We start from the raw sequence: 27,087 nt of genomic DNA, 5'->3' as shown, positions 1-27,087 counted from the left end.
TCTTCACTATTGAATATGAAGTTAGCTGTGGCCTTTTCAAACATGGCCTTTATTAGGTTGAGATAACTTCCTTTCATTCGTAGTTTGTTGAGTGTTTTTGCCAAGTGCTTTTTCTATACCAATTAAAATGATAATATGGTTTCTGTTTTTCCTTCTGTTAATGTGCCTCTCAACTTACAATGGTGTTACATTCTGACATGCCCATTATAAATAAAAATCTAAATAAAAAATGCACCGAGGCCATGTGGTTCACACCTGTAATCCCAGCACTTTGGGAGGCTGAGTCAGGCAGATCGCTTTGAGCGTAGAAGTTCCAGACCAGCCTGCGCAACATAGTGAAACCCTATCTCTACAAAAAATTTAAGAAAAAAAAAAAAATAGATGGGCATGGTAGCATGCACCTGTGAGGCTGAGGCTGGAGAATTGCTTGAACCTGGGAAGCAAAGGTTGCAGTGAGCCAAGGTCATGCCACTGCATTCCAGCCTGGGTGACAGAGTAAGACCCTGTCTGAAAAACAAAACAAAAAAACACACACAAAAAACACATTGTAAACACCAGTAAACCCATCATAAAACAAAAAAATTGTAAGTCAAGTCATGATCAGTTGCAAACCATTTGTAGTATATTACACTGATTGATATTTATATGTTGAACCATCCTTGCTTTCCAGGAGTAAGTCAAGTCCCACTTGGCCATGGTGTATAATCCATTTTTTTTTTTTTTTGAGACAGAGTCTTACTCTGTTGCCCAGGCTGGAGTGTAGTGGCACGATCTCAGCTTATTGCAACCTCTGTCTCCTGGATTCAAGTGATTCTCCTGCCTCAGCCTCCCAGGTAGCTGGGACTACAGGTGCCTGCTACTACATTTGACTAATTTTTGTATTTTTAGTAGAGACAGGGTTTTGCCATGTTGGCCAGGCTGGTCTTGAACTCCTGACCTCAGGTGGTCCGCCCACCTCAACCTCCCAAAGTGCTTGGATTACAGAAGTAAGCTACCATGCCTGGCCGTATAATCCTTTTAATGTGCTGTTGAATTCAGTTTGTGAGTATTTTTGTCGAGGATTTTTACATCAATATCCATCAGGGATATTGGTCTATAGTTTTCTTGTTGTATCTGTTGTGGTTTTGGTATCAGTGTAATGCTGGCCTCATAAAATGAGTTTAGTCTGGCTGTGGTGGCTCACGCCTCTAATTCTAACACTTTAGGAGGCTGAGGTGGGCGGATCACTTGAGTCCAGGAGTTCAAGACCAGCCTGGCCAATGTGACGAAACCCTGTCTATACTAAAAATACAGATACAAAACTTAGCTGGGCTTGGTGTTGTGTGCCTATAATCCCAGCTACTCAGGAGGCTGAGACATGGGAACTGCTTGAGCCTGGGAGGCAGAGGTTGCAGTGAGCTGAGATTCCACCATCACACTCCAATCTGGGTGACAGAGGGAAACTCTGTATCAAAAAAAAAAAAAAAAAAAAAAAAAGAGTTTAAAAGAGTTACCTTGGCCGGGTGCAGTGGCTCCTGCCTGTAATCCCAGCACTTCGGGAGGCCAAGGCAGGTAGATCACCCGAGGTCAAGACTTCAAGACCAGCCTGGCCAACATGGTGAAACCCCGTCTCTACTAAATACAAAAATTTAGCCAGGTGTGATGGTGGGCGCCTGTAACCCTAGCTACTCGGGAGACTGAGGCAGGAGAATTGCTTGTACCTGGGAGGTGGAGGTTGCAGTGAGCTGATCGCACCATTGCACTCCAGCCTGGGCAACAAGAGTGAAACTCCATCTCGAAAAAAAAAAAAAAAGTGTTACCTTCACTCTTTCTTTCTTTCTTTTTTTTTCTCTTCAAATGAGATGGAGTCTCACTATGTTGTCCAGGCTGGTCTCAAACTCCTGGGCTTAAGTGATCTTTTCACCTCAGCCTCCCAGAGTGCTGGGATTACAGATGTGAGCCACTGTGCCCGGCCAAGTGTTATCTTCTCTTTAATTTTCTGGAAGAATTTGAGAAGGATTGGTATTAAATTTTCAATTAATTCAAATGTTTGCTGGAATTCTCCTATGAAGTATCTGTTCCTTGGCTTTTCTTTGTTGGGAGGTTTCTGATTACTGATTTAATCTCCTTACTAGTTATGAATCTGTTCAGATGTTTTTTTCTTTATTTAAAATTTTTGTTTGTTTGATTTGAGACAGAGTCTCACTCTGTTGCCAGGCTAGAGTGCAGTGGTGCGATCTTGGCTCACTGCAACCTCCACCTCCTGCGTTCAAGTGATTCTCCTGCCTCGGCCTCCCGAGTAGCTGGAACTACGGGCACACACCACCACACCTGGCTAATTTTTGTATTTTTAGTAGAGACGAGGTTTTACTATGTTGGCCAGGCTGGTCTCAAACTGCTGACCTCGTGATCAGCCCACCTCGGCCTCCCAAAGTACTGGGATTACAGGCGTGAGCCACTGTGCCCAGCCCTTTGCTTTTGATTTCTAGCTTTATTCCACTGTAGTCAGAAAAGATACTTGGTATGATATCAATCTTAAAATTTATCAAACCTTGTTTTGTGACCTAATATGTGATCTGTCACAGACAATGTTGCATGTATGCTTGACAAGAATGTGAATTGTCTCATTGTTGGATGGAATGTTATCTGTATGTCTGTTAGGTCAAATTACTCTACAGCATTGTTCAAGTCCTCTGTTTCCTTTTTGATATTCTGTCTGGTTGCTATGTCCATTATTGAAGGTGGGGTTTTGAAAACTACTTTTATTGTGTTACTATTTCTGTTTCTCCTTAATTCTGTCAGTGTTTGCTTCCTATATTTGAGTGTTCTGATGTTAGGTGCATATTTAATTGTTATATCTTCCTAGTGGATTAACTCTTTTATCATTTTGTAATCACTTTGTCTCTTGTGACAGTTTTTGACCTAAAAGTTTATTTTGTTTGAAAAAAAGAGGCCACTCCTCTTTTTTTGTCACTATTTGCATTAAAAATCCTTTTTCTGTCTTTTCACTTTCAACCTATGTGTGTCCTTACATTTACTCTAAGTAAATATCTTACAGAGAGCATATAGTTGGATCCTGGTGGGGTTTTTGGTTTGTTTGTTTTTTGGTTTTTATTTATTTATTTATTTTTGGTCCGTTCACCTACTCTGTCTTTTGATTGGGGAGTTTAATTCGTGTACATTTAAAGTAATTACTGACAGGGAAGGATTTACTACTGGCATTTTGTTAATTGTTTTCTGTATTTTTTGCTGTTATTTCATGTCTCTCTTTCCTCTCTTGCTACCTTCCTTTGTGTTTCATTGGTTTTTTGGTAGCAATTTGCCATTCCTTCATTTTCTTTTGTGTATCTTTTATAGGTATTTTCTTTATGATTATGTTATCCCTTGCTTTTTTTTTTTTTTTTTCAAACTGAAGCCGGGTTTTAATATGTTGCCCAGGTTGGTCATATGCTCCTGGGCTCAAATGATCCTCCCATCTTAGCCTCCCAAGTAGCTGGGATTACAGGCACATGCCACTGCACCTGGTGTCTCTAGCATTTTTAAAGTACAATATGTACTTATAGATTTAAATGTTTGATGTGTTTCAACCCATTGCAGTTATTATTCTAATCAATTACCAAATTGTTTTATCTTTGGGTAGTAGATACCTCTTCAGGTTGGTTCCTGACTTTCTGAGATAAAACCTAGTCATCTTTGATAGTTTTATTATCATTATTTTATTTTTGGTGTGACAAGATGTTCCCAACTCATCTTATACATTTCCTACCCTGGACCTGCAATCAGCCTTTCTTCTGGGGACCCCTACTCCAGGGTTTATGGTTGCTTAAATCTCAACTCTATCACTGTATGAGTACATTCTCACACTGCTAATAAAGGCATACCTGAGACAGGGTAATTTATAAAGGAAAGAGGTTTAATTGACTCACAGTTCAGCATGCCTGGGGGTGGGGCCTCAGGAAACTTACAATCAGGCAGAAGGGGAAGCAAAAACATCCTTCTTCTCATGGTGACAGAAATGAGATGTGCAGAGGAAAAGGGAGAAAAGCCCCTTATAAAACCATCAGGTCTCATGGGAACTCACCCACTATCATGAGAACAGCATGAGGGTGACTGCTCCCATAATTAAAGCATCCTTTCCATGACACGTGGGGATTATAGGATTACAATTCAAGATGAGATTTGGGTGGGGACACAGCCAAACCATACCAATCACTAATTAGCTATATTGAGCAAGTTGCTTGAGCTTAGTTTACTCATTTGTAAAATGGGGTTAATATTACCCACCTCATGAGATCACTGTAGGCATTAAATAAGGTACATAAAAAACTTAGCACAGTGCCTGGTGTATCATAAGTACTCAATAAAGGTTTGATAAATTACTTCTAAATAACAATAGAGGCATATGCCTTCTTGAGCAAATTTTTCACAGAACATTCTGACTTCCTGTTCTAATTTTGATCAGTTGTCTTTAGGCCTCATGCATGAATGGATGATCATTCTGGGATTTCTTTTCATTGTGTTTCTGAATAAATGAGTCTTATTTTATCTTGGATCCTGCATATTTTTCTTTCTTAGAATTCTCTCATTTAGGGTTGCTTGTTTTTTTGTTTGTTTGCTTGTTTTGGTAGAGCACATTTTTGAGACTTTTTTCAAAAATGCATGTAGGAGATAACATTTCCTTTGATTGATCCTTTACCTGGACATAAAACCCTAGGTTCAAAATAGTTTCCTCACAGAACTCTGAAAGCATTCCTCCATTGCCCTCTAATGTCTAACATTTAGCTGAGTGTGCTGGTGTATGCCTATAGTCTCAGCTACTTGGGAGGGTGAGGCAGGAGGACTGCTATAGCCCAGGAGTTTGAGGTTGCAGTGAGCTATGATTGTGGCCACTGCACTCCAGCCTGAGTGTCAGAGTGAGACCCTGTCTCAAACAAAACCCCCAAACCTCTAACATAGTTGATGAGAATCCTGCTGCCAATCTGATACAAATTCATTTGTTAAAAATCTATTTTTTAATCTTTTGAAGTTTTTCAGATTTTTCTATTTGTCTTTAAAGTTCTAAAATTTCATGAAGATTTATCTAGGGCTTTTGTAGCTGATGTTTTTTGGAATTCAGCATCATCTTTGAATTTGTAGATGTGTCATTTTTAGCAGTAGAAATTGTTTTAAATAATTTTCCCCTACATTTTCTGTTACTTCTTTCTGAAATCTGGGTATTAGGTGAACATTGGCCCTTCTGGATTGATCCCCTGTATCTTTTTAATTTTACCTGCATATTTTCCATTTTGATCTTTATGCTTTACATTCTGAACCATTTCTTTGTATTTATGTACCAGTTCACTAATTTGTTCCTTGTCTGGGTCCAGTCCATCAATCCTGATACAGATTTTTTTCAACATGATTTTTTATTTAAAGAACACAGAAAGAGAGAGAGAGAGAGAAAGAAAGAAAGAGAAAGAGAAAGAAAGAAAGAAAAGAAAGACAGGAAAGAAAGGGAGAGAGAAAGAACGAACGAACGAACTCTTTCTTTGATCTTTTTTTTTTGAGACAGAATCTTGCTGTCACCCAGGCTAGAGTGCAGTGGTGCAATCTTGGCTCACTGCAACCTCCGCCTCCTGGGTTCAAGCAATTCTCCTCCCTTAGCCTCCCGAGTAGCTAGGATTACAGGCACGTTCCACCCTGCCCAGCTAATTTTTGTATTTTTAGTAGAGACAGGGTTTCATCATGTTGGTCAGGCCGGTCTCGAACTGCTGACCTCGTGATCCGCCAGGACTTCCAAAGTGTTGGGATTACAGGCCTGAGCCACTGTGTCCGGCCGGTCTCTCTTCTTTTTCATAGTATCCTGTTCTGATTTTTTTTTTTGTCATTAACTTGATATCAACATTGTTATTACAGAACAAACTAAAGTTAAAGAGATATACAGAATTCAGTTGGATAATACTGACATGTTCGTGTGAACAAACATTGCCAGAAGTCTTTTTTTTTTTTTTTTTTTTTTTTTTGAGACGGAGTCTCGCTCTGTCGCCGGGGCTGGAGCGCAGTGGCCGGATCTCAGCTCACTGCAAGCTCCGCCTCCCGGGTTTACGCCATTCTCCTGCCTCAGCCTCCCCAGTAGCTGGGACTACAGGCGCCCGCCACCTCGCCCGGCTAGTTTTTTGTATTTTTTTTTAGTAGAGACGGGGTTTCACTGTGTTCGCCAGGATGGTCTCGATCTCCTGACCTCGTGATCCGCCCGTCTCGGCCTCCCAAAGTGCTGGGATTACAGGCTTGAGCCACCGCGCCCGGCCTGCCAGAAGTCTTAATTCTTTCTTCAATGATCTTAGTTTCAATTTAGCTCATCCATTTTGATCATTTTCCCTCTTAAATTTAGTACATTGAACATATGTACCTCACTGAAGAAATCATATAGTTCAATTTTCTGAACTGATTGCCCACTGCCAGCAACAACTACTTCCAATCCTTTTAGCTTATTTGGTTATTCACTACCATATTTCTAAATTACATGCTTATAATATTTCTAGATTTTTTCCAACTTTAGGCATTATTTGTTGACTTCTCCACATAAGTGAGGACTTTTAGGGCTTTCGCACACTTCCCTCCTCACACTTTGCAGTCCCCCCGCCAACTTCCTGCCCCATTTTTCATATATAGTTTACTAAATTTTCTGTTACATATCCATGTAAGGACAATTTAGTGTTTACAACTTCTCAAGGGCTTACTCCCCTCCCTTGGATACAGGGAATTGTGGAGGAGATGTGGAGATCTAAGAGCACCTCATTTTTTCTACATAAGGATTTATTTTTCTATCAAATATCATGAAATATACAAAAGTGCCTATTTGATCTTAAGAATCTACAATCAGCTTAATAAGTAGAATAGTATCAGAGACTGAAGTTTTCAAAAAATGGCTGAAAAAACAGCTTTGATTCCCTAAACTCTTCCAGAATCTTGCCACTTTCCTGTCAAGGGGCATAGTTTATCTTCCCTTGAATGCGGGTGGGTCTTTGCATCAGTAAATAAAATGACATGGAAAGCAATGTGGCTTGGTTTCTGAGGGTAGGTTAGAAACAACCATCCGGCTTTTCCCTGGCACTTCCTGTCTCAGCACTTCCTCTCTCAACGCTTCCTCCAGCAGCCACATGGAAGTTACCCTTCATTTCCCACAAAATGGGGTCCAGTCTGCAGCTGAGTAGTTTTTTTAGCCATCTCCTGCCCATACAAGTGTGAAGGTCCAAGATCATACCTTCTTGTTTTTTTTTTTTTTTTTTTTTTTCCAAATTTTAGAAACAGGGTCTCACTCTGTCACCCAGGCTGGACTACAGTGACACCAGCATAGCTCACTGCAGCCACCAACTCTGGGCTCAAGCCATCCTCCCACCTCAGCCTCCAGACTAGCTAGGGCAGCCATGCACCACCATGCCCAGCTTAAGATGTTACAATCCTTTAAACTTCTTATGATTTTTTATGTATCAATTTGTAAACAATTCCATAAGATGAAAACCACCCTTGACCTCCTAGGCCCCAGTCTTGTCCAGGTAAGCCTTCTCTACCTGGGTTTCCAAGTGAGGCTGCTGAGATGCAATATTTTTTCCCTCAAATGGTGGAAATATTTCTGGTATTTCTGGTTCCATATGCTCTTCCAGAAGTTTGCCACTTCATCATCAGGAGGTGGAGTCTATTTCCCCTCCTTTTCCAGCAGCACAGACCTTTGTGACTTCTTCGATGAGTTGAATGCAGCAGAAGACACTGAATTAGTGTTTTTGTTCTTTTTTTTTTTTTTTGAGACAGAGTCTCGCTCTGTCACCCAGGCTGGAGTGCAGTGGTGCTATCTTGGCTTACAGAACCTCCGCTTCCCAGGCTGAAGTGATCCTTCCACCTCAGCCTCCCAAGTAGCTGGGACCACAGGCACGTGCCACCAGGCCTGGTTTTTTTTTTGTGTGGTTTTTTTTTTGTATTTTTTGTAGAGATAGGATTTTGCCATGTTGCCGTCTGATCTTGAACTCTTGAGCTCAGGCAATCTGCCCGCCTTGGCCAAAGTGCTGGAATTACAGGTGTGAGCCCCCGTGCCCGGCCTGACACTGGATGAATTCTAATGCCAGGCAAGAAATGGTAACAGAGCTCCCACGTGGCCTTCTCACCCCTTGTTCTTGGAACCTAGCCTCTAGGTTGTGAGGAAGGGAAACAAGACTAGGTATGTGTTCTGGCTTCAGCTCCACCTGAAGTCCCAGCAAATAGTCACTAACAATTTCCAGACGTGTGAGTGAATGACTACATAGATTTCAACCTCACTATTTGAGCTGTGGCTGAAAGAAGCAGAGACAGGCTGTCTCTTCCAAGCTCTGTCCATGTTGCATGTTCAGGAACACAATACATGTTGTTTTAAACCATTACGTTTTGGGGTGGCTTGTTTAAAAGCAAATAGTTAGAACTTTGTCAATACTTTTCAAGCCCCTTATATTCTTTGTGTTTATCCTCTTCCTACCCCTTCAGAAGTAACTAGTATTCTAATTTAGTATTAATATTTCCTTTGCTTTCACAAAATTAGCTTTCCCACATAAATACCTCTCAACAGTATATTTGCCTGTTTTCAGTAAACCAGTTATTATGGTTTTGTATACTTTTGGGCTTAAAAAAAAAATACAACATTGTATTTTGGGGATTCACCCATGTTTACAGTTTTTTCCTTTTTTAGTGTTGCATAGTATTCCATTGGGTGATTATACCACAATTAACTTACCCATTCTCCTGTCAATGGATATTTGAATAGTTTTCCTTTTTTGCTCTTACAATGCTGACATGAATTTTTTGTATGTCCTCTGGTACACGTGTGAGTTTCTCTAAGATAATTTCATGCATGTTCAACTCTACTATTTAATGCAAAATCTTTCCCGAATTTATTGTATCAACACTCCCACCATCAACACACATATTTTCACTCCACGTACTCTACGTTTGGTTTTGCCAGACTAAAATTTTATTAGTCTAGTGGGTGTGTATTTGCTTCCAAAATAGACTTTCAACAAATCCTTCATCCTTCCTTCCAGAGATTTCACAGTACAAGAGCATTTTGGAGGATCTGTGATACAAATCAGATTGCTTCGCAGCTTTCCACACTGCAGGATAAAAAGTCCTCAGGTTTGCTAGGATCATCACTACTAATCTATTTTTAGCTTTCAAAAAGTTGTGGTTATCATTTATTTCTGTCCCATTTTTTTGCTTTGTAAGATGCATTAAAAAACAAACAAAAACCATAAAGCAAACCAGGTGTGGCAGTTCACACCTGTAGTCCCAGCTAATCAGGAGGCTGAGGTGAGAGCATAGCTTGAGCCCAGGAGTTCTATCCTGGCCAACATAGTGAGACTTTGTGTCTAAAAAAAATATATATATATATAACCCACAAACCTTTAGCTGTTTTAATGCAGTTTTAGAAGGAACTTAGGGTTAAATGTATGCATTCAAGACATCTTTCACCGTGCATTAATTTTTTAATTTCAGTAAGTTTTTTCTAAATGTTTCTTGGCTTTTCAAATCTACTTGGTTATTTTTGCTGCTCCTGTTTCTTGTTTACTTTTAGATTCCATTTTTTTCTCCTTAAAACATATTATATAGTTACATTCTGCATGTGACAATTTTAAGATCTAATATTGTCTGAGGGTCTTTATGTATTGCTTATTTCCTTGTGAGTTTGATAATTTTGTGTACTCATATTTGGTTGAGCCTAATCTGCGAGAATATCAAGATTTTTAAATTAAGGGTTGGTAAACCATACTCCAAGAGCCAAATCCAGTCCACTGCCTGTTTTTGTATGTTTTAGTGGACCACAGGTATGGCCACTCATCTATGTTGTCTATAGTTACTTTAGCACTTTTTGAGTCGTTTTAACAGACATTGCATGGCCTATGAAGCCAAAAATATTTCCTTTCTCAACTTCTGATCTCAATTGTGAATATTTTCTCCAGAGAAGATTTACACTTGCTTCTGCCAGGACGCAGAGGGTACTACTGACCTGAAACAACCTCAGCCTTCTTTAGGAAGTCATCTCCAATTTGGTGAACTCAGCTAATAGATAGATCAGAGGCCTTCAGAGTATCTATTCCTTTATACTGCTAAAAGCAGCAGTTGTCTTCTTTGACTATATTGTGATTTCGAGATGGTATATCCTTTAAAATTTATAATGATGGATCATTTCCACCTACAGACTAGTGTCCTTTTGTGGAACGTTTCTTACATTATTTAACAATTTCCTTTTCTATTTTCCCTTTCTTAAACTTAGTATTGAAAATGTTAGACCTTGGCTGGGCATGGTGGCTCACGCCTATAATCCCAGCATTTTGGGAGGCTGAGGTGGGCAGATCACTTGAGGTCAGGAGTTCAAGACCAGCCTGGCCAACATGGTGAAATCCTGTCTCTACTAAAAACAAAAAGAAATTAGCCAGGTGTGGTGGCATGTGCCTGTAATCCCAGCTACTGGTGAGCTAAGGCAGAATTGCTTGAACCTGGGAGGTGGAGGTTGCAGTGAGCCGAGATTGCACCACTGCACTCCAGCCTGGGCAACAGAGCGAGACTCAACTCTCCCCCTCACCCCGTCAAAAAAAAAAAAAAAAAAAGATCTTGTTTGATTCTCTAATTTTATCATTTCTATCCTGTTTCCTATTCCTTTGTCTTTTGGTTTTACTTTCAGGGTGAATTCCCCAATTTTATCTACCAGTCCTTCTAATGAATTGCCTTGACTGTCATTTTTAATTTCTAGGGGCAATTCTTTGCTTCAAATTTGTTTTGGGAAACATTCTGTTCTCCTTTTATGGATACAACATCTAGTTTCTCTCAAGATATTAATTATATTTGGGGAATATTTTTCTGATCTTTACATTTTGTATCTGCTCCCTACCCCTCATATCTGGTCTCTCATGGATAGAGATTTTCCTCAAATATCTGGCTATCCTGGGCTGTAAGTTCACATTTAATAATAGGGCACTAAAGAGCTGAATGGAAACCGAATACATACACACGACTTGGTAATTGGAGGGCTTCATTGAAGAGTGATAAGGTGGCAAACAGGCTTTATTATTATTTTTATCATTAAGGGATAACCAAAATGGAGATCTTTTCTCTGGGGCCATTTAGCTTCTCCAAAGAAAAAAAACCTGGCAGAGAAAACTGTACTTGATTGCCAGTATCCTGGGAAAAGGATAGGGAGGCTACATACCAACCAAATGCAGACTTTTTTTTTTTTTGAGACAGAGTCTCGCTCTGTTGTTTCCCAGGCTGGACTTCAGTGACGCAATCTCAGCTCACTTCAACCTCCACCTCCCGGGTTCAAGCAATTCTCCTGCCTCAGGCTCCTTAGCTGGGATTACAGGCGTGTGCCACCATGCCCAGCTAGTTTTTGTATTTTCAGTAGAGGCGGGGTTTCACCATGTTGGTCAGGCTGGCCTCGAACTTGTGACCTCGTGATCCACCCACCTTGGCTTCCCAAAGTGCTGGGATTACAGGCATGAGCCTCCACTCCCGGCCTCCAAATTTGGATTTTCACTTCCTCCATATTTTCAACCCTGTATCTTATTCACACCTTCTGTTATCCCTGGTATCCTGTAAGTCCTATGCTCTTCCAGTTCAGTTTCTCCAAAGAATTAATCTCTGGCCTCCTCCTGCTTGAAAAGGGAGGAAAGTGGCCACCTGATTTTTTTTTTTTTTTTTTTTGAGATAGGGCCTGGCTCTGTTGCCCAGGATAGAGTACAGAGGCATGATTTTAGCTCACTGCAACCCCGATCTCCTGGGCTCAAGCTGTACTCCCACCTCAGCTTCCCAAGTAGTTGGAACTACAGGTGCACACTACCATGCCTGGCTTTTTTTTTTTTTTTTTTTGTAGAGATGAGGTTTCACTACATTACCCTAGGTAGTCTTGAACTCCTGGACTCAAGCAATCTGCCTTGCTCGGCCTCCCACAGTGCTGGGACTATAGGCATGAGCCACCACGCCTGGCCTCCACCCATCTTAAGTAGGGTTGGGGAAAGATAGTCTAATTATTCTGTATCCAGACTTGCAACCAATCTACCTTTTTTTTTTATGTCTCAAGCATCATTTCTGTATCTGAGCACTGGTTCCTTCAAGGTACTAAGCATCTTGTCTGGTATCCTGGCTTCTTTCTCATTGCATTGCCTTTTGTAGTCACTCAGTTAAAGCTTCTTTAGTTCTGGTTCTACTAAGTCAGTCATTCTTTCTCTATCTGCATTTTGTTTTCGAAAAATTTACTTTACTCTGTCCTTTAATTTCTTCTCTCCTGTTCCATTTGTCATCGTGTAGTTATACTTTATGGACATTTTACTGAGATTTCAGGAAAGAAAACAAAAGCTAATCTGCAGTATTTAGCTGGGAGTCTTCAAATTGAATTGCAAATAACCCTAAAATATAGGACACAGAAATGTCTCCATGTTTTTCTCTTGCTGGAAGTACTTTAATTAAAATCACCCCACCTGAGAACCAAAACACCTATTATATCAGTAACGATTCTTATTAGAGCTTTCTTAATATAGCAGATCTATACTTCCTATAGATGAAACCACAATGGAACAAATGAAGGATAAGCAATCATTAAATAGGAAAATGAATATATTTGCAAATATATTGGTAAGACACAGAAATTTATAATGCAAGTCACATTTTAATATAGTTTTAAAAACTCTTCCAAATATAATAACAAATTTAATCAGAAAAAACACCTGAAACATCTTAATTAACCATTAGTACATTAATTTTAAAGGATTAGTTCCCTGATTCCTTGGCTTACTACATTGTATTTATAAAGGTATAAACTACTGATTTTTCCATTTGAGTATTATACTAAATGTAGTTTCTTTAGCTGATAATTATAAATAAAATTGTTGACTAAGATCATTTTTTAAATAGGGAAAAAAGTAGTAAGCAATAAAATCCACATCCCCACAAAAACTTCAGCTTTTCTTCTATTGCAAAAATCTTTACAAAAAATGTACTCTTGAGTGCATTATCCATGTTTGTTTTAAAAAGCAACAAACATACCAAAATAATTCATCAAGAAATCAAAGCAAAGAAACAGTTATCAGTATCAGGTTTGCTAAAAAAATAAATCACTGTGGAAGACATCCGAGGAGTCTAACATGCATTTGTTGCAGCAGTAACAAGGCTTCAGGCTGATTCTTACACTGCTGTTAAAGCAGCCCTCCCGTGCTTTACAGTGAAAAACATCAGTGAATATTTATTTTAAAAAAATTATCATTAGCTTCAAAATAATGTTTAAACTTGCCTTGAGAACATGTATTGGCTATGATAAATCCATTATTTGACAAATTGGGTGAGTTGTTTTAGTGACCTAAAAGAAATAGGCTAAAACCCATACATGACAGGGCTGGGAAGCTCTAACTCAGGTCAGAAAAGTAGAAGAGAGATCAGATTCTTTTTATGGAATGACAGAGCAACAATTTTAATATCTTTTTTGAAATAGTGAAACATTTTGGGCTCAATTAGTCTCTATTACTTTCTTTCTTTTTACAGAGACGGGGTCTTGCTATATTTCCCAGGCTGGTCTCGAACTCCTGAGCTCAAGCAATCTGCCTGCCTCAGCCTCCCAAAGTGCTGGGATTATAGGTATGAGCCACCACAGCTGGCTAGTCTCTATTACTTTCAAAGATAGCAGTAGGCCAGGCACAGTGGCACGTGCCTGTAATCCCAGTACTTTGGGAGGCTGAGGCAGGATCACTTGAGCCCAGGAGTTTGAGACCAGCCTGGGCAACATAGTGAAACCCACCTCTATAAATGAAGACAAAAACAAAAACACGAGCAGTAAGCTAAAAATATTAAAATATCAACACTAGCTTATTCTCAAAAACAATTTTCTGCTATATAAAGTGCTTGTAACTAATATATACATTAAAAATGTCAATCTTAAGATCATGAATGGCCTGTCTCACTGCCAGCAATGAGAGTGGTATACATACGCTAAGGGACACCATGATATTTACAGAAGACAAAAAATATATATTCAATTATTTCCTATAATTCTAATATTATCATTATACCAGTAAGCATAAAATGATCTTATTTTGATATGGTAATTAAAACAAACAAAAATTATTATGGCAGAATAAAATGCAAGGAACTAACTCCTCCTTAGGGATTTCTGACCATTAAGTATTTTTACTAGTTCTTAATGAAGTTAAATATGACTAGAACACAATTCAGAAAAAAGAGACTAATTTATTTGTTTTATAAAATAGAATGAGCGCTTAGTTTAGATAATCAAGAGGTGACAGCTTCAGGTATCATCTTCAACAAGAATAAATTTGTAGTGTTTCATGTTCATTTAAAGGAATCAGGAAGAAAAATTCATTTAATTTCTGCTGTTGGCCCAGTCACTTCAAAAATTCTTAAGGAAGCTAAAATAAAAATACCTTGGATTCTGGTTACTTTTTGAAGTAAAAATTTCCAGATGCCCCAAAAGCAATGAGTTCAATTTGGTGTCTTGTGTTCTGGCAAAGAACAATTAAGTTTACAGCACTGCAGTTGCAGCTTTCAAATGCTGTGACCAATTATTTGAGAATTATAATCTGCAGGCTCCATTTTCAAAATATGTGGGATGACACTGTCAATTCGTATGTTGCCAATGAGACCTTTGAAAAACAATTCTTCAGTGATGGTAGCATTCATCAGTCTTAAAGCTGGCAATCTGAGTAGCAGTCTGGATAACCTAAAACAAGAAAGAAAAAAGGGAGAGGAACAAGGTTGTAAACCAGAAAGAAATTTAGTAGAAAAGTATGAGTAATTTCTGCATGTGGCCTAATTTGATAAATATATCATTTTCAAAAGTTAAAATCAAAACTTTAGTATTCTCAAGCCTTAGAGCATATGGCAGTTACCTGGGTATTAATGCAGTCTGACAGACTCCACAGGGGAAAGCACTGCTCTTAATGCTACACTGTACTGCCTCCCCTTGGCTGTAAGGACTACGGAACTGAGCTGTTAAACACATCAAGTTATACTATTTTTTTTTTTTTTTGAGAGAGGGCCTTGTTCTGCTGCCCAAAGTGGAGTGCAGTGGTGTGATCTCACTGCAGCCTCAATTCCTTGTACTCAAGTGATCCTTCCCGCCTCAGCCTCCCAAGTAGCTGTGGCTACAGGAGTGTGCCAGTATACCTGGCTAATTGTGTTTATTTTTTGTAGAGACAGGGTCTCACTATGTTGCTCAGGCTGGTCTCACACTCCTGGCTCAAGCAATCCTCCTGCCTTGGCTTCCCAAAGTAACTGAGATTATAGGTGTGAGCCATTGTGCCGGGCCAAGTTATACATTTAAGAATGGCAGCTGGGTGCCAGTGGCTCATGCCTGTAATCTCAGCACTCTTGGAGGCCGAGGTGGGCAGATCACTTGAGGTCAGGAGTTTGAGACCAGCCTGGCCAACATGGTGAAACCTTGTCTCTATTAAAAATACAAAAAATAATTAGCCAGGCATGGTAGCACATGCCTATAACCCCAGCCACTTGGGAGGCTGAGGCAACAGAATCACAAGAATTGCTTGAACCTAGGAGGCGGAGGTTGCAGTGAGCCGAGATCATGCCACTGCACTCCAGCCTGGGTGACAGCAATATTCTGCTTCAAAAAAAAAAAAAAAAAAAAAAAGAAAGAAAGAAAAAGAATGGCTTAGCAACTCATTTCAGGTTTTAAAAATGGCAGTGTTTTGTGTTATCAGGACATAAAGCATTTTCTTGGTTTTGCTCTGCAAAAAACTACTGGAAATAGGCAACAGTCGCTATTACTGGGAAGAGCACGGAATGTGGAATCAAGACCGTTGGGTTCAAATCTTGATTGAACTGCCCACTACCTATATAAATGTGTGCCTGCCACTTACTGTCTCTCACAACAGTGCTGTTGTAAGGATGAATGAAATGATCCCTGCCAGTTTCTGTGCCAAGTAGTGAGGTTCCTTAGGGCAGGACCCTATCTTGTGTGAAAGTGCCTTATAAGTTGTAAACTATTATCCAAGGATAATGTATTATTTTTAAGTAACCAAGAATGTAAAAAACTGAGAAAGTTGCAATCACAAAGGAAAAAAATTTAAATACTGTATTTATTTGTATAATGAGGCATACAGTAACTTTTAAAACTTAAAGATAATGCTGAAAAACCACCACAACAAAACCTTTCCAAAAAGACTGTGGTGGGTTTATCCTTCTGTCCTAAGGCCTTGCACTCTAACACTTCAGACCAAATGAGAACAGCAGCCCCCAGGATTATCTTCCTGAAGCTGTGTGCTCTACTCCTCAAATTACTCAGCATCCACATCAAATTATTCAGCTTTTACAGAACTGGTAGAAAGCAGGATAGGAAAATGAGTTAGATAAAATAAGGCTGATATTTGAGATGAGACTGGCTTATAAATCTAAATTATTTAGTATATGTAAAAAATTATATGTAAAAATGCTATTTTGCTAGTTTGAAGTATGCTAAATTAACAAAATGTTTTATTTATTATAAACAACCACACTTATATAGCCCTTACTATATGATAGGCACAGTCCTAAGCACTTTACATATATTAACTGATTTAATCCTTAAAATAATTGTAAAAAGTAGATACCATTATTATCTCCATTATAGGAGGAAACATGCCCAAGGTTATGAAGCTAGCAAGAGCTGGAGTCAGGATTCAAATCCAGGTACTCTGGCTCTATAACCAGGTGCTTAACCCCTTGGCTATAATGTCCCTCTTTAAAGAAAGTGGCTCTCATTAAAAAAGAACTTTTCTCAAAGAACATTGGTGAGAAATAGCTTGGAGGGAATTTCATAAACCATGTTTCAAAATTAATTATAAAACAATCTAATCTAATGGTATTTGATTTTTAAAAATTTTTTAATTATTATTTTTTAGACAGGGTCTTGCTCTGTCACTCAGACTGGAGTGCAGCGATGTAATCATAGCTCATTGCAGTCTCACCTCAGCTTCCTGAATAGCTGGGACTACAGGCATGCGCCACCATGCTGGGCTAATTTTTGTATTTTTTGTAGAAACAGGGTTTTACACCATGTTGTCCAGGCTGGTCTCTGATTATTTTTTATCCTCCTTTTACTAACAAAATTCATTATTTTATCCAAAGAAAAAGAGTTTGGACTTTAGAGTCAGACTACCTGGGTTCACAGTCAGGTGCTATCATTTACTGTGTGACCCTGAGCAAAGCTAACCTCTCTGTGCTGAAGTCTCCTCTTATATAAAAATGTAAGAACTGGATGAAATATTTTATGTAACGTACTTGCAACAATGCAATACTGCTTTTTATAGCATTACTATTTCAAAGTTAAGGTTGCCTAAAACATTTAATTATTCTGAGAGTAGAAACAATGAGATAACAGATCCACAAAAGGTTTTTCAATTATTTTAATTATATGGAATTTAACTGTAGATACCTGTAGGTGTCATCTGGATATGTTTTGGTTATATAATCTTGGAATTCCACATAAGCCTTTTCCTGAAATTTCTCTATCTGTTCCATGTTTTCTAGGCCTGGATGATCTGAAACATTAAAGAAAACATTGGTACCCTAGTTCTGAATGTTCATTTAAGACAGAGTGAATATGAAGAGACAGAAAGAATAGTTAGTCAAAACAGAAGCCCCATCATAAAATGTGTGGCTCAGGCCGGGCGAAGTGGCTCACGTTTGTAATCTCAGCACTTTGGGAGGCTGAGGTGGGGAGATCACCTGAGGTCGGGAGCTCGAGACCAACATGGAGAAACCCTGTCTCTACTAAAAATACAAAATTAGCCAGGCATAGTGGCGCACGCCTATAATCCCAGCTACTCGGCAGGCTGAGGCAGGAGAATTGCTTAAACCTGGGAGGCGGAGGTTGCGGTGAGCCGAGACAGCGCCATTGCACTCCAGCCTGGGCAAAAAGAGCAAAATTCTGTCTTTAAAAAAAAAAAAAAAAAGTGTGGCTCATTCATTCCACAAATATTGACTGACCCCACCTACTATATACCAAGCACTATATTTTACATATTTAAAATTTTTTATCTCATATACGTATGCTAACAAGTATAAACAGCTTTCTCGCCATTCCAAAAGTAGTAGGAAGGCATTTGATAACTTTGCCTTTAACAGGAGCAAAAGGTAAATGACTCAGCCTAAAAAGACATTTTAAGACTGGGTGTGGTGGCTCACAAGGTCAGGAGTTCAAGACCAGCCCGGCCAACATGGTGTGAAACCCTGTCTCTACTAAAAATACAAAAAATTAGCCGGGTGTGGTGGTAGGCACCTGTAATCCCAGCTACTTGGGAGGCTGAGGCAGGAGAATCGCTTGAAACTGGGAGGCAGGCAGAGGTTGCGGTGGGCTGAGACCATGCCACTGTACTCCAGCCTGGGCAACAGAGCGAGACTCTGTCTCAAAAAAAAAACAAAAACAAAAAACAAAAGGCATTTTAAATCCATGAAATATTTGCAGATTATATTCTGTGCCCTATTTTTATAAGTCAAAAATTCTATTATCTTTAGGTAAAAAGGTATGTAAGAAATTATGAAACTATAAATATAATCTCTATCAGAAAAATAACAGAAATATGAAAAAATCTATATAAGCATTTCAATGGTCACTATAACATTACACAAAAACAGAAATACTAAAAAATTCATAAAAATTATGCATAGCTTAAGAAATGTTGACTATGGAAAGCTCTGTTCTCATGGATGAAAATTTTAAAAAGTAATAAATGGAAAATCCTAAAAATAGTAAAATAAAATTACATTAGAATTTAAACTTCAAATTTTTGTCCTTTCAATTTTCACCTAAGGAAAATGAAAGTGACAAATTGTGCTAAGAATAGAGACATACGTTACTAACTCATAAGAAACGTTAGAAGAAATAGTACAAGCTTTCATGTTCTTACTGGTATCACTGACAGAAAGAAACAGGTTTCCTCAGATAATCTTATTATGATGCACAAGAACAGAAACATATATCAGAATGAAAAATACAGAACCTAAGAGAACAGTCAATTTCTCTTATTCAGAAATTGACCATTGAGAGCTTACCATCATTTTACCATCTGTGAAAACTGTAAACTGGCAGGAAAACAAGAAACCAGTTTTTTTATTTGTTGGTAACTCATATAAGATGTTTGGAAATGTAGCCCATCAACATACCAATAGTCATCTCTCATTCTGCCATTTAGTAATGGCTAAAAAAATACACCTAAGAATTCAAATGTTGATGTGACAAAAGAAATAAAGGTCTATAATATTTTTTACATTTTCATTTATTTTTAAGACAGGGTCTCCCTCTGTCACCCAGGCTAGAATGCAGTGGCGTGATTAGAGCTCACTGCAGCCTCAAACTCTCAGGCTGAAGTGATCCTCCAACCTGAGCCTCCCAAGTAGCTGAGACTACAGGTGCGCACCAGCACATCCAGCTAATTTTTTCTATTTTGATTTTTGCAGAGAAGAGGTCTCATTATGTTGCCCAGGCTAGTCTCAAACTCCTGACCAATCCTCAGCCTCCCAAAATATGAGGATCACAGGCATGAGCTACTAAGCCCTGCCAAAGTCTATCATATTATTTCACTGACTTCTCAACCTCCCTTTTCATACCCACATAAATATCTAACATCCTTAAAATTCACCAATTTCAAGTATACAATTCAGGCTGGGCGCGGTGGCTCACTCCTGTAATCCCGGCACTTTGGGAGGCCGAGGCGGGCAGATCACCTTAGGTCAGGAGTTCAACACCAGCATGGCCAACGTAGTGAAACCTGTCTCTACTAAAAATACAAAAATGAGCTGGGTGTGATGGTGCATGCCTGTAATCCCAGCTACGGGGGAGGCTGAGGCAGGAGAATCGCTTGAACACAGGAGGCAGAGGTTGCAACGAACTGGGATCGCACCACTGCACTCCAGCCTGGGCAACAGAGCGAGACTCAGTCTAAAAAAAAAAGTAAGTATACAGTTCAATTCAGAGTTGTACAACCATCACCACAATCTACTTTTGGAACATTTTTGTCACTCCAAAAAAAAAACTCCACCCATTAGCAGTCACTTCCCATTTCTTCCTTCTCCTTAGTCCCTGGCAACCACTTAATTGTTTTATGTCTATACAGGTTTGCCTATTTTATATAAATGAAATCAAACAATATGACTGGCTTCTTTCATTTAGCAGAACATTTTAAAGGTTCATCTGTGTTGTAGTATGTGTTAGAATTTCCTTCCTTTTATGGCTGAATGATATTCCATTGTATGTATATATTACATTTATTTGTTCATCTGTTGACTGACATTTGGGTTGTCTCCACTTTTTGACTATTATGAATAATGCTGCTATGACTATTCATATACACATTCTTGCATAGATACATATTTTTCATTTCTCTTGGGCTGACAAGAGTGAAGCTGCTGAGTCATTTGATAACTCCATGTTTAACCTTTTGAAGAACTACTCAACTCTTTTCCAAGGCAACTGCACCATTTTACATTCCCACTTGCAACATATGAGGGCTTCTATTTCTCCACATCGTGAAACATTTTATTTTGAATAAAAAGTAAATGTTTATATACCTGGACTGAAGAGTACTATTGCCTTCAGGTAGGCATATTCATATCCATCAATGCAGAGTTTAACCATGCTGTTGCAAAACTCCTGTAGTTTGAAGATGTGCTCCATCAATAATTTTCTTCTTTCTGTTGACATTTTATCTTTAATTAAAAATAAACAAAAATTTTTAATTGTTTTTTGACAAAAACAAATCTAGTTTTTGTCTAAAATGAACAACTACTTTCATCCAATATATTTCCCTCTCAGGAATTTTGAAAAGTTTTTTAATTCTTAAATTTTTTTTGAGACAGGGTTTTACTCCTGTCGCCCAGGCTGCAGTGCAGTGGGGCGATCTTGGCTCACTGCAACCTCTGCTTCCTGGACGCAAGCAGTTCTCCTGCCTCACTCCCAAGTAGCTGGGACTAGAGGCGCATGCCACCACGCCCAGCTAATTTTTGTATTTTTTGTAGAGACGGGGTTTCACTATGTTGCCCAGGCTGGTCTTGAACTCCTGGGCTCAAGTGATTAGCCCACCTGTGCCTCCCAAAGTGTAGGGATTACGGCGTGAGCCACTGTGCCTGGCCTTCTTCTCATGAATTTCAAGCTTTGAGTATAACCAATGTAGAAATGTTTAAAATTCAGTATTTCTGCAATTATGGCTAAAACTAATCATCTTAAGATATTGTTCATTCAAGAACAACAAGCTGTTAGTATAATCTGTATAAACATTTTAAGTAGAAAAGTTTGTATTTATTTTTTTTTTTTGAGACAGGGCCTTGCTCTGTCACCCAAGGCTGGAATGCAGTGGTGCGATCTCAACTCACTGCAACCCTGCCTCCTGGGTTCAAGCAATTCTCCCACCTCAGCCTCCCGAGTAGCTGGGACTACAGGTGCGCTCCACCATGAATGGCTATATTTTGTATTTTTAGTAGAGATGGGGTTTTACCATGTTGGCCAGGCTGGTCTTGAACCCCTGACCTCAAGTGATCTGCCTGCCTCAGCCTACCAAAGTGTGAGCCACTGTGCCCAGCCAGGTTTATATTTCATCTCAATTATTTTGATGTTGTAAAAGTACTTTTAAAAAATGAATTATTTTCTCATGGTAATTGCTTTTGGGGAAAAAACTATATATAAAAAATGGATTATTTGAATGTTTATGCTACTTGGCTTGTTACAAAAAAAAAAAAAAAAAAAAAAAAAACCCAAAACGAAAAAAAAAAAAACTCTAAACGTAAATGTAATGGTTCCTTTTTTTTTTTTTTTTTTTTTGAGATGGAGTCTGGCTCTGTTGCCCAGGCTGGAGTGCAGTGGCGTGATCTCGGCTCACTGCAACCTCCACCTCCTGGGTTCGAGCAGTTCTCTGCCTCAGCCTCCTGAGTAGCTGGGATTACAGGCACCTGCCACCACACCCGGCTAATTTTTTTTTGTATTTTTAGTAGAGACGGAGTTTCACCATGTTTGCCAGGCTGGTCTTGAACTCCTGTCCTCGTGATCCACCCTCTTAGACCTCCCAAAGTGTTGGGATTACAGGTTTGTGAGCTACCGCGCCCACCCACCGCCACCCTTTGTTTTTTTTTAAAGAAATGGGTCTCACTCTGTTGTCCAGGCTAGGGTATAGTGGTGCAGTCATAGCTCACTGTAACCTCAAATTCCTGGGCTCAAGTAATCGTCTGCCTCAGATTCCTAAGTAGCTGAGACTACAGGCATGCACCACCATGGCCAGCTAATTTTTAAAAAATTTCTGTAGAGGTGGGGTACCACAATGTTGTCCAGGCTAGTCTCGAACTCCTAGGCTCAAGCAATCTCACCTCAGCCTCCCAAAGTGCTGGAATTACAGGCGTGAACCACCCCACCTGGCTGAAATGTTTGCTTTCAAGATATACCTTTGAGAAGATAGGATATAAAGATAACCATTTGAAACACTAGACAACTAAAAGTACATAAGACTCAAAGTTTGGTAATAGGATTTTATTTAAGTTTATGTTGGTTGGGAAAAAATGAGCAAAACCATCTACATGCTTCACTACCAAGACTACTATAATAAAAACAAATATTTAGTAAAAACACTGTTAAGAAGGAAAAAACTGAAGCAGAATAAAGTTTTACAATAAAGACTTTAATTTATTTTACAGGGACATGTTTAAAACTCATCCATTAGTAATTAGTCAACCATAGCTTTCCTGAAGATAGGCTTTATAACAATTACAGGCATATAAGACATGAACCAGGGGTAGGAGTCCATAAGTAAGATGGGAATGTGATGCTGCCTTCTAGTAGATCTATTTTTGATGACATTTTAAGGTGATTACCCCTCTGCTTTTAAATATAAGGAGGAAGCAAATGATTTAAAAATTGTACAAAACAATGATAGAATATGCTAAGGAACTAAAAGGTAGTCACCAATTTATAAATTATTCCTGAGCTCAAATCCCCATTTGTTGATAAGGCACTGTTTCGGGTAGTCATAAGCCATTCTATAGTTAAGCACTTATGAAGTGATTGCTTGTCTCGTGAAATGAATGAGGGCTGCAAATACCTTGGCATCTAGGAACGGAAAAACAGAATAAAAAGGATTGTTCCCTGACTCTTCAGAACTATTTAGGTGAGAGAATACACCCTGATGAATTGATATAAAATCAACCTATCTTAGGATTCAAAGGGCTATAATAAAGAAAGGTTGCTTAAAAATTGCTGAGTAGTATATGTTTTAAAATATTTGACCACCTGTACATAAGCTCACCCTGGATTCTTTGATAGTTGCACAAAAATTCACAAGACTTGGTCAGAAATAGCCTGTCAGACTTAAGCATACTGTTTTCAATTTTGTTGCACTCCATTTAAAAAACATTTTTAGAATATTGGTAAATTTATAAAATTGTAAAAATTATCTAAAGAAGAGCAATGGTACCTAAAACACGAATATAATAATAATTAACTATCTTTAGTCATAACATTTAATGAAATTCATGCCTCCTTCTACATCCTGGAAAAGGTAGTAAGAAAGGTGCTTTTTACCTTGTTGAAGACTATTGTGAAGACAATTGACAAATGTTGCTAATATAGTTGCTACATTCATCACTTGCCAGCACTGGGCAAGACCAAGAGTAAAAAGTTCATTCCAGTAAGCTTTCACCAGTGATATGCTGTTTTCTTGCCTATTAAAAACAGTAATAAAAGCACAAATCAGATATTATTAAACAAGTTTTATAAACCTTACAGCTAGTCCAAATATTTAAAAATAACATATTACTAAACTAAAATTACTCTAGAAAGATTTGATCAAGTCTGTGTTTTGTATAGCTGATAACAAAATGAGAAATGAGGAATGCTTAGACATTTAAATAGTAGCTCATCAATCAGCCAGTTTATAAGAACAATTGCAAGTAATATTTCAAACTAAAAGAGTTGGGGCTTTAACTTCACATTTCATAGAAATGGAATAAAGATTGTTCTTAAAAAAAAAGCAAAAGCATATATTAAAAAAAATTTTGCTTTGGATAGAGGTAAATACCTTTTAAAAGAAAGGGCAATTCAAATTATTTTACTGTTTTGAGACAGAGTCTTGCTCTGTCGCCCAGGCTGGAGTGCAATGGCGTGATCTCCACTCACTGCAACCTCTGCCTCCTTGGGTTCAAGCGATTCTCCTCCCTCAGCCTCCCCAGTAGCTGGGATTACAGGTGTGCACCACCACATGCGGCTATTTTTTGTATTTTTAGTAGAGACAGGGTTTTGCCACATTGACCAGGCTGGTCTTGAACTCCTGACCTCAGGTGATCTGCCTGCCTTGGCCTCCCAAAGTGCTGGGATTACAGGCATGAGCCACTGCTCCCAGCCTCTAGAATTATTTTATAGTAGGCAAGCAATCAATTTTAGGAGAAAAATGGTTCACTGTATGTTTCAGATGAGGTAATAGAATCCCTATAAATGAGATATCCAGGATTTTACTATGAATAATGAGAGATTAGAAAGGTCAAAAGTTCTTTCCTGAATTTCTAAGTAAGTTATCTCAGCAGCATAAGAGAGTAGAAAAAGTATTAAACAGGAGTCAAAGCACCATGGTTTAAACCTACTTATCCATTTGAAATTAGGCAAATAAACTTTCCAGGTTTCAGGTTGTCTAATGATATAAAATGCAGAGACACTATACGTCCTATATCTTGCTCAGAGTTATTAAGAGGTGAAATGTAAGAATTAGCTGGGGCTGGGTGTGGTAGCTCACACCTGTAATCCCAGCACTTTGGGAGGCTGAGGCAGATGCATCACTTAAGCCCAGGAGTTGCAGACCAGCCTGGGCAACATGGCGAAACCCTATCTCTATAAAAAATACATAAATTAGCTGGGTGTGGACGTGCACACCTGTAGTACCAGCTACTCACACAGGCTGAGGTGGGAGGATCACCTAAGCCTGGGGAAGTCGAGGCTTTGGTGAGCTGTGATCACACCACTGCACTCTAGCTTGGGTGACTGAGTGAGACCCTATCTCAAAAAAAAAAAAAAAAAAGAGAGAATTAGCTGGGTGCTGTGGCACATGCCTGTAGTCCCAGCTACTCAGGAGGGTTGAGGTGGGAGGACTGCTTGAGGCCAGAAGTTTGAAGGGGTAGCATGCCATGATTGCATCTGTGAAGAGACACTGCACTCCAGTCTCTAACCTGGCACAGGAAGACCCTGTCTCAAAAACAAAAAAAAATTTGAGAAAGTATATGCCAGGTACTAGAGAAATAGCAATTAAGAGATGAAGTTTGCCTTCATGAAAAAGAGGGGAAATAACAAATATATAATTTCAAATATTTTATATAAATAATATACATATATATGAATAATATACATTAATTTTAGGTAATAAAAATTCTGCATTACTATAAAGTATGTATATTAGAAAATGGGAAGGTTCAGGTAAGGTGGTTAGAGAAGGCATTTCTGAGGTGGTGACATTTGAGTGGAGAAAGATGGTAGAGTTAAACAAAAAAACCAAAAACCAGAAAGATCTAGGGGAATAGTATCCCAGGGAGAACAAGAGCAAATGTGCTAAGGTGAGAACAAGCATACAATAGGTATTCAATAAAAACTGTTGAGTGAATTACTAAATGCTATCCTATTGTCTTGGAAGGTCCCTTCCTAGTCTTGTTTTCCTGGCTAATACTTACTGATCCCTTAAAATACAGCTCAGCGTTCACTTTCTAGAAGGAATATTATTCCTCTCTCAACATAGTTAATCATTCCCCCTTCAGTGTCATGCATACACGCATCCTCACTGAAGGCCGAGACTCCCTGTGCATTTCTAGATCTCAGCGACCAGTGCAGTACATGGTACACAGAAAGAATTCTGCAAATGATTTCTGATCTTAGGGAGTACAGAACAGGCAGAAGTGAGAACTTTGAAAAGACAGAGAAGAGCTGTGGGCATAGGCCTTTTACAATTAAACAATCTTTAAACCAAACCTACAGACTTTATTATAAATAAGATGATGAAGCTATAAGATTTCTTTCCTTAAATCTCTGGAGAGATTTAAGTTGGTAAGAACATTCTGATAGGAAACATGTCCAACCTAATGAATGGTACTTCTTTATTTTTCTCCTTAATAAAGCTTTAAAATTAGGATAATCAGTGTGTTTAACAGAAATCATTTGTTAAGAATCACAGCCTTCTTTATGACATTACATTTTATTAAATAATTGAACATACTTGAAACAAATGCTAATACTGTCGACTTAGTCACAGCAAGTTTTTTTCTGAGAATTATTAATACGACATTTTAATTTCAGGCTGATCTCTTTTCCATTCAGTATCTGAGAAGGATCACTTGCCATGAGACACTGCCTATCATTTGCAAGTAAAGTTTAAATGCAAAGAAAACCAGTATTTTATAATCTTCATATAGAAAAGGGTTAAAAATATCGATCTTAAACAAAATCAAAGGAGATAAAAATAAAGGATAGTATTTTCATTAAAGATGGATAAAATCCAGAATTGAGGAAGAGGTGAGGAAATAAGCACTGATCCTCATACAGTGCTGACGTGAGCATAAACTGGATCAACATCTTTTCAGAGAACAATTTGGAAGTACCCATCAAAAGTTAAAATGTACACCTTCTCGACCCAGCAATTTCACCTCTAAGAAACTATTTTATAGAAATACAGTCATGCATAGCACATTTTAATTTCAACAATGTACCACATATACAATAAAATACCATATTTTTATGGAAACTTCTCTATATTTAGATACACAAATATTTACTATTGTGTTACAACTGCATATGGTATTGAGAACAGTAACACACTATGCAGGTTTGTCCTAGGTTTGTAGCCTAGGAGCACTAGGCTATAGCATATAGCCTAGATGTGTAGTAGGTTTGTGTAAGTACACTCTATGATGTTCACAATGACAAAACTGCCTAATGATGCATTTCTCAGATTACATAGCCATCGTTAAATGAGCAACGCATGCCTATACTAACATGACTATACTAACAAAAGTGGGCAAAAATACATATACAATGCCACAAAATGCACATTGTAGTACTGGATATAATAACAAAACTGGCAACAATCCAAATGTCTACTA

The 27,087-nt window shown here is 38.5% G+C and overlaps 1 protein-coding gene and 1 long non-coding RNA gene across 11 annotated transcripts in view; one reads left to right on the top strand and one right to left on the bottom strand.

The window, feature by feature from the left end:
- Positions 1-27,087, top strand: part of LOC105483685 (uncharacterized) — a 58,694-nt gene that overhangs the window by 3,697 nt on the left and 27,910 nt on the right. The gene's annotated exons all lie outside the window — the stretch shown is intronic.
- Positions 13,066-27,087, bottom strand: part of LOC105483687 (nuclear receptor subfamily 2 group C member 1) — a 52,040-nt gene continuing 38,018 nt past the window's right edge. For 4 of the 6 annotated variants that reach the window (XM_071071293.1, XM_071071296.1, XM_071071294.1 and 1 more), the window contains exons 11-14: positions 23,537-23,676; positions 20,545-20,682; positions 17,411-17,516; positions 13,066-14,701 (exon numbers count right to left, since the gene is read on the bottom strand). In XM_071071293.1, the coding sequence (XP_070927394.1) occupies positions 14,527-14,701; positions 17,411-17,516; positions 20,545-20,682; positions 23,537-23,676 (559 nt within the window). In that variant the 3' untranslated portion in view covers positions 13,066-14,526. Of the gene's footprint in view, positions 14,702-17,410; positions 17,517-20,544; positions 20,683-21,946; positions 23,066-23,536; positions 23,677-27,087 lie in introns of those variants that run through there. The other 2 variants (XM_071071297.1, XM_071071298.1) reach the window with 2 other exon arrangements.

Source organism: Macaca nemestrina, chromosome 10 (genome assembly GCF_043159975.1).
Source record: "Macaca nemestrina isolate mMacNem1 chromosome 10, mMacNem.hap1, whole genome shotgun sequence".
In the NCBI taxonomy this organism is placed as follows: domain Eukaryota; kingdom Metazoa; phylum Chordata; class Mammalia; order Primates; family Cercopithecidae; genus Macaca; species Macaca nemestrina.
This window is presented reverse-complemented; position numbering and strand designations above follow the sequence as displayed.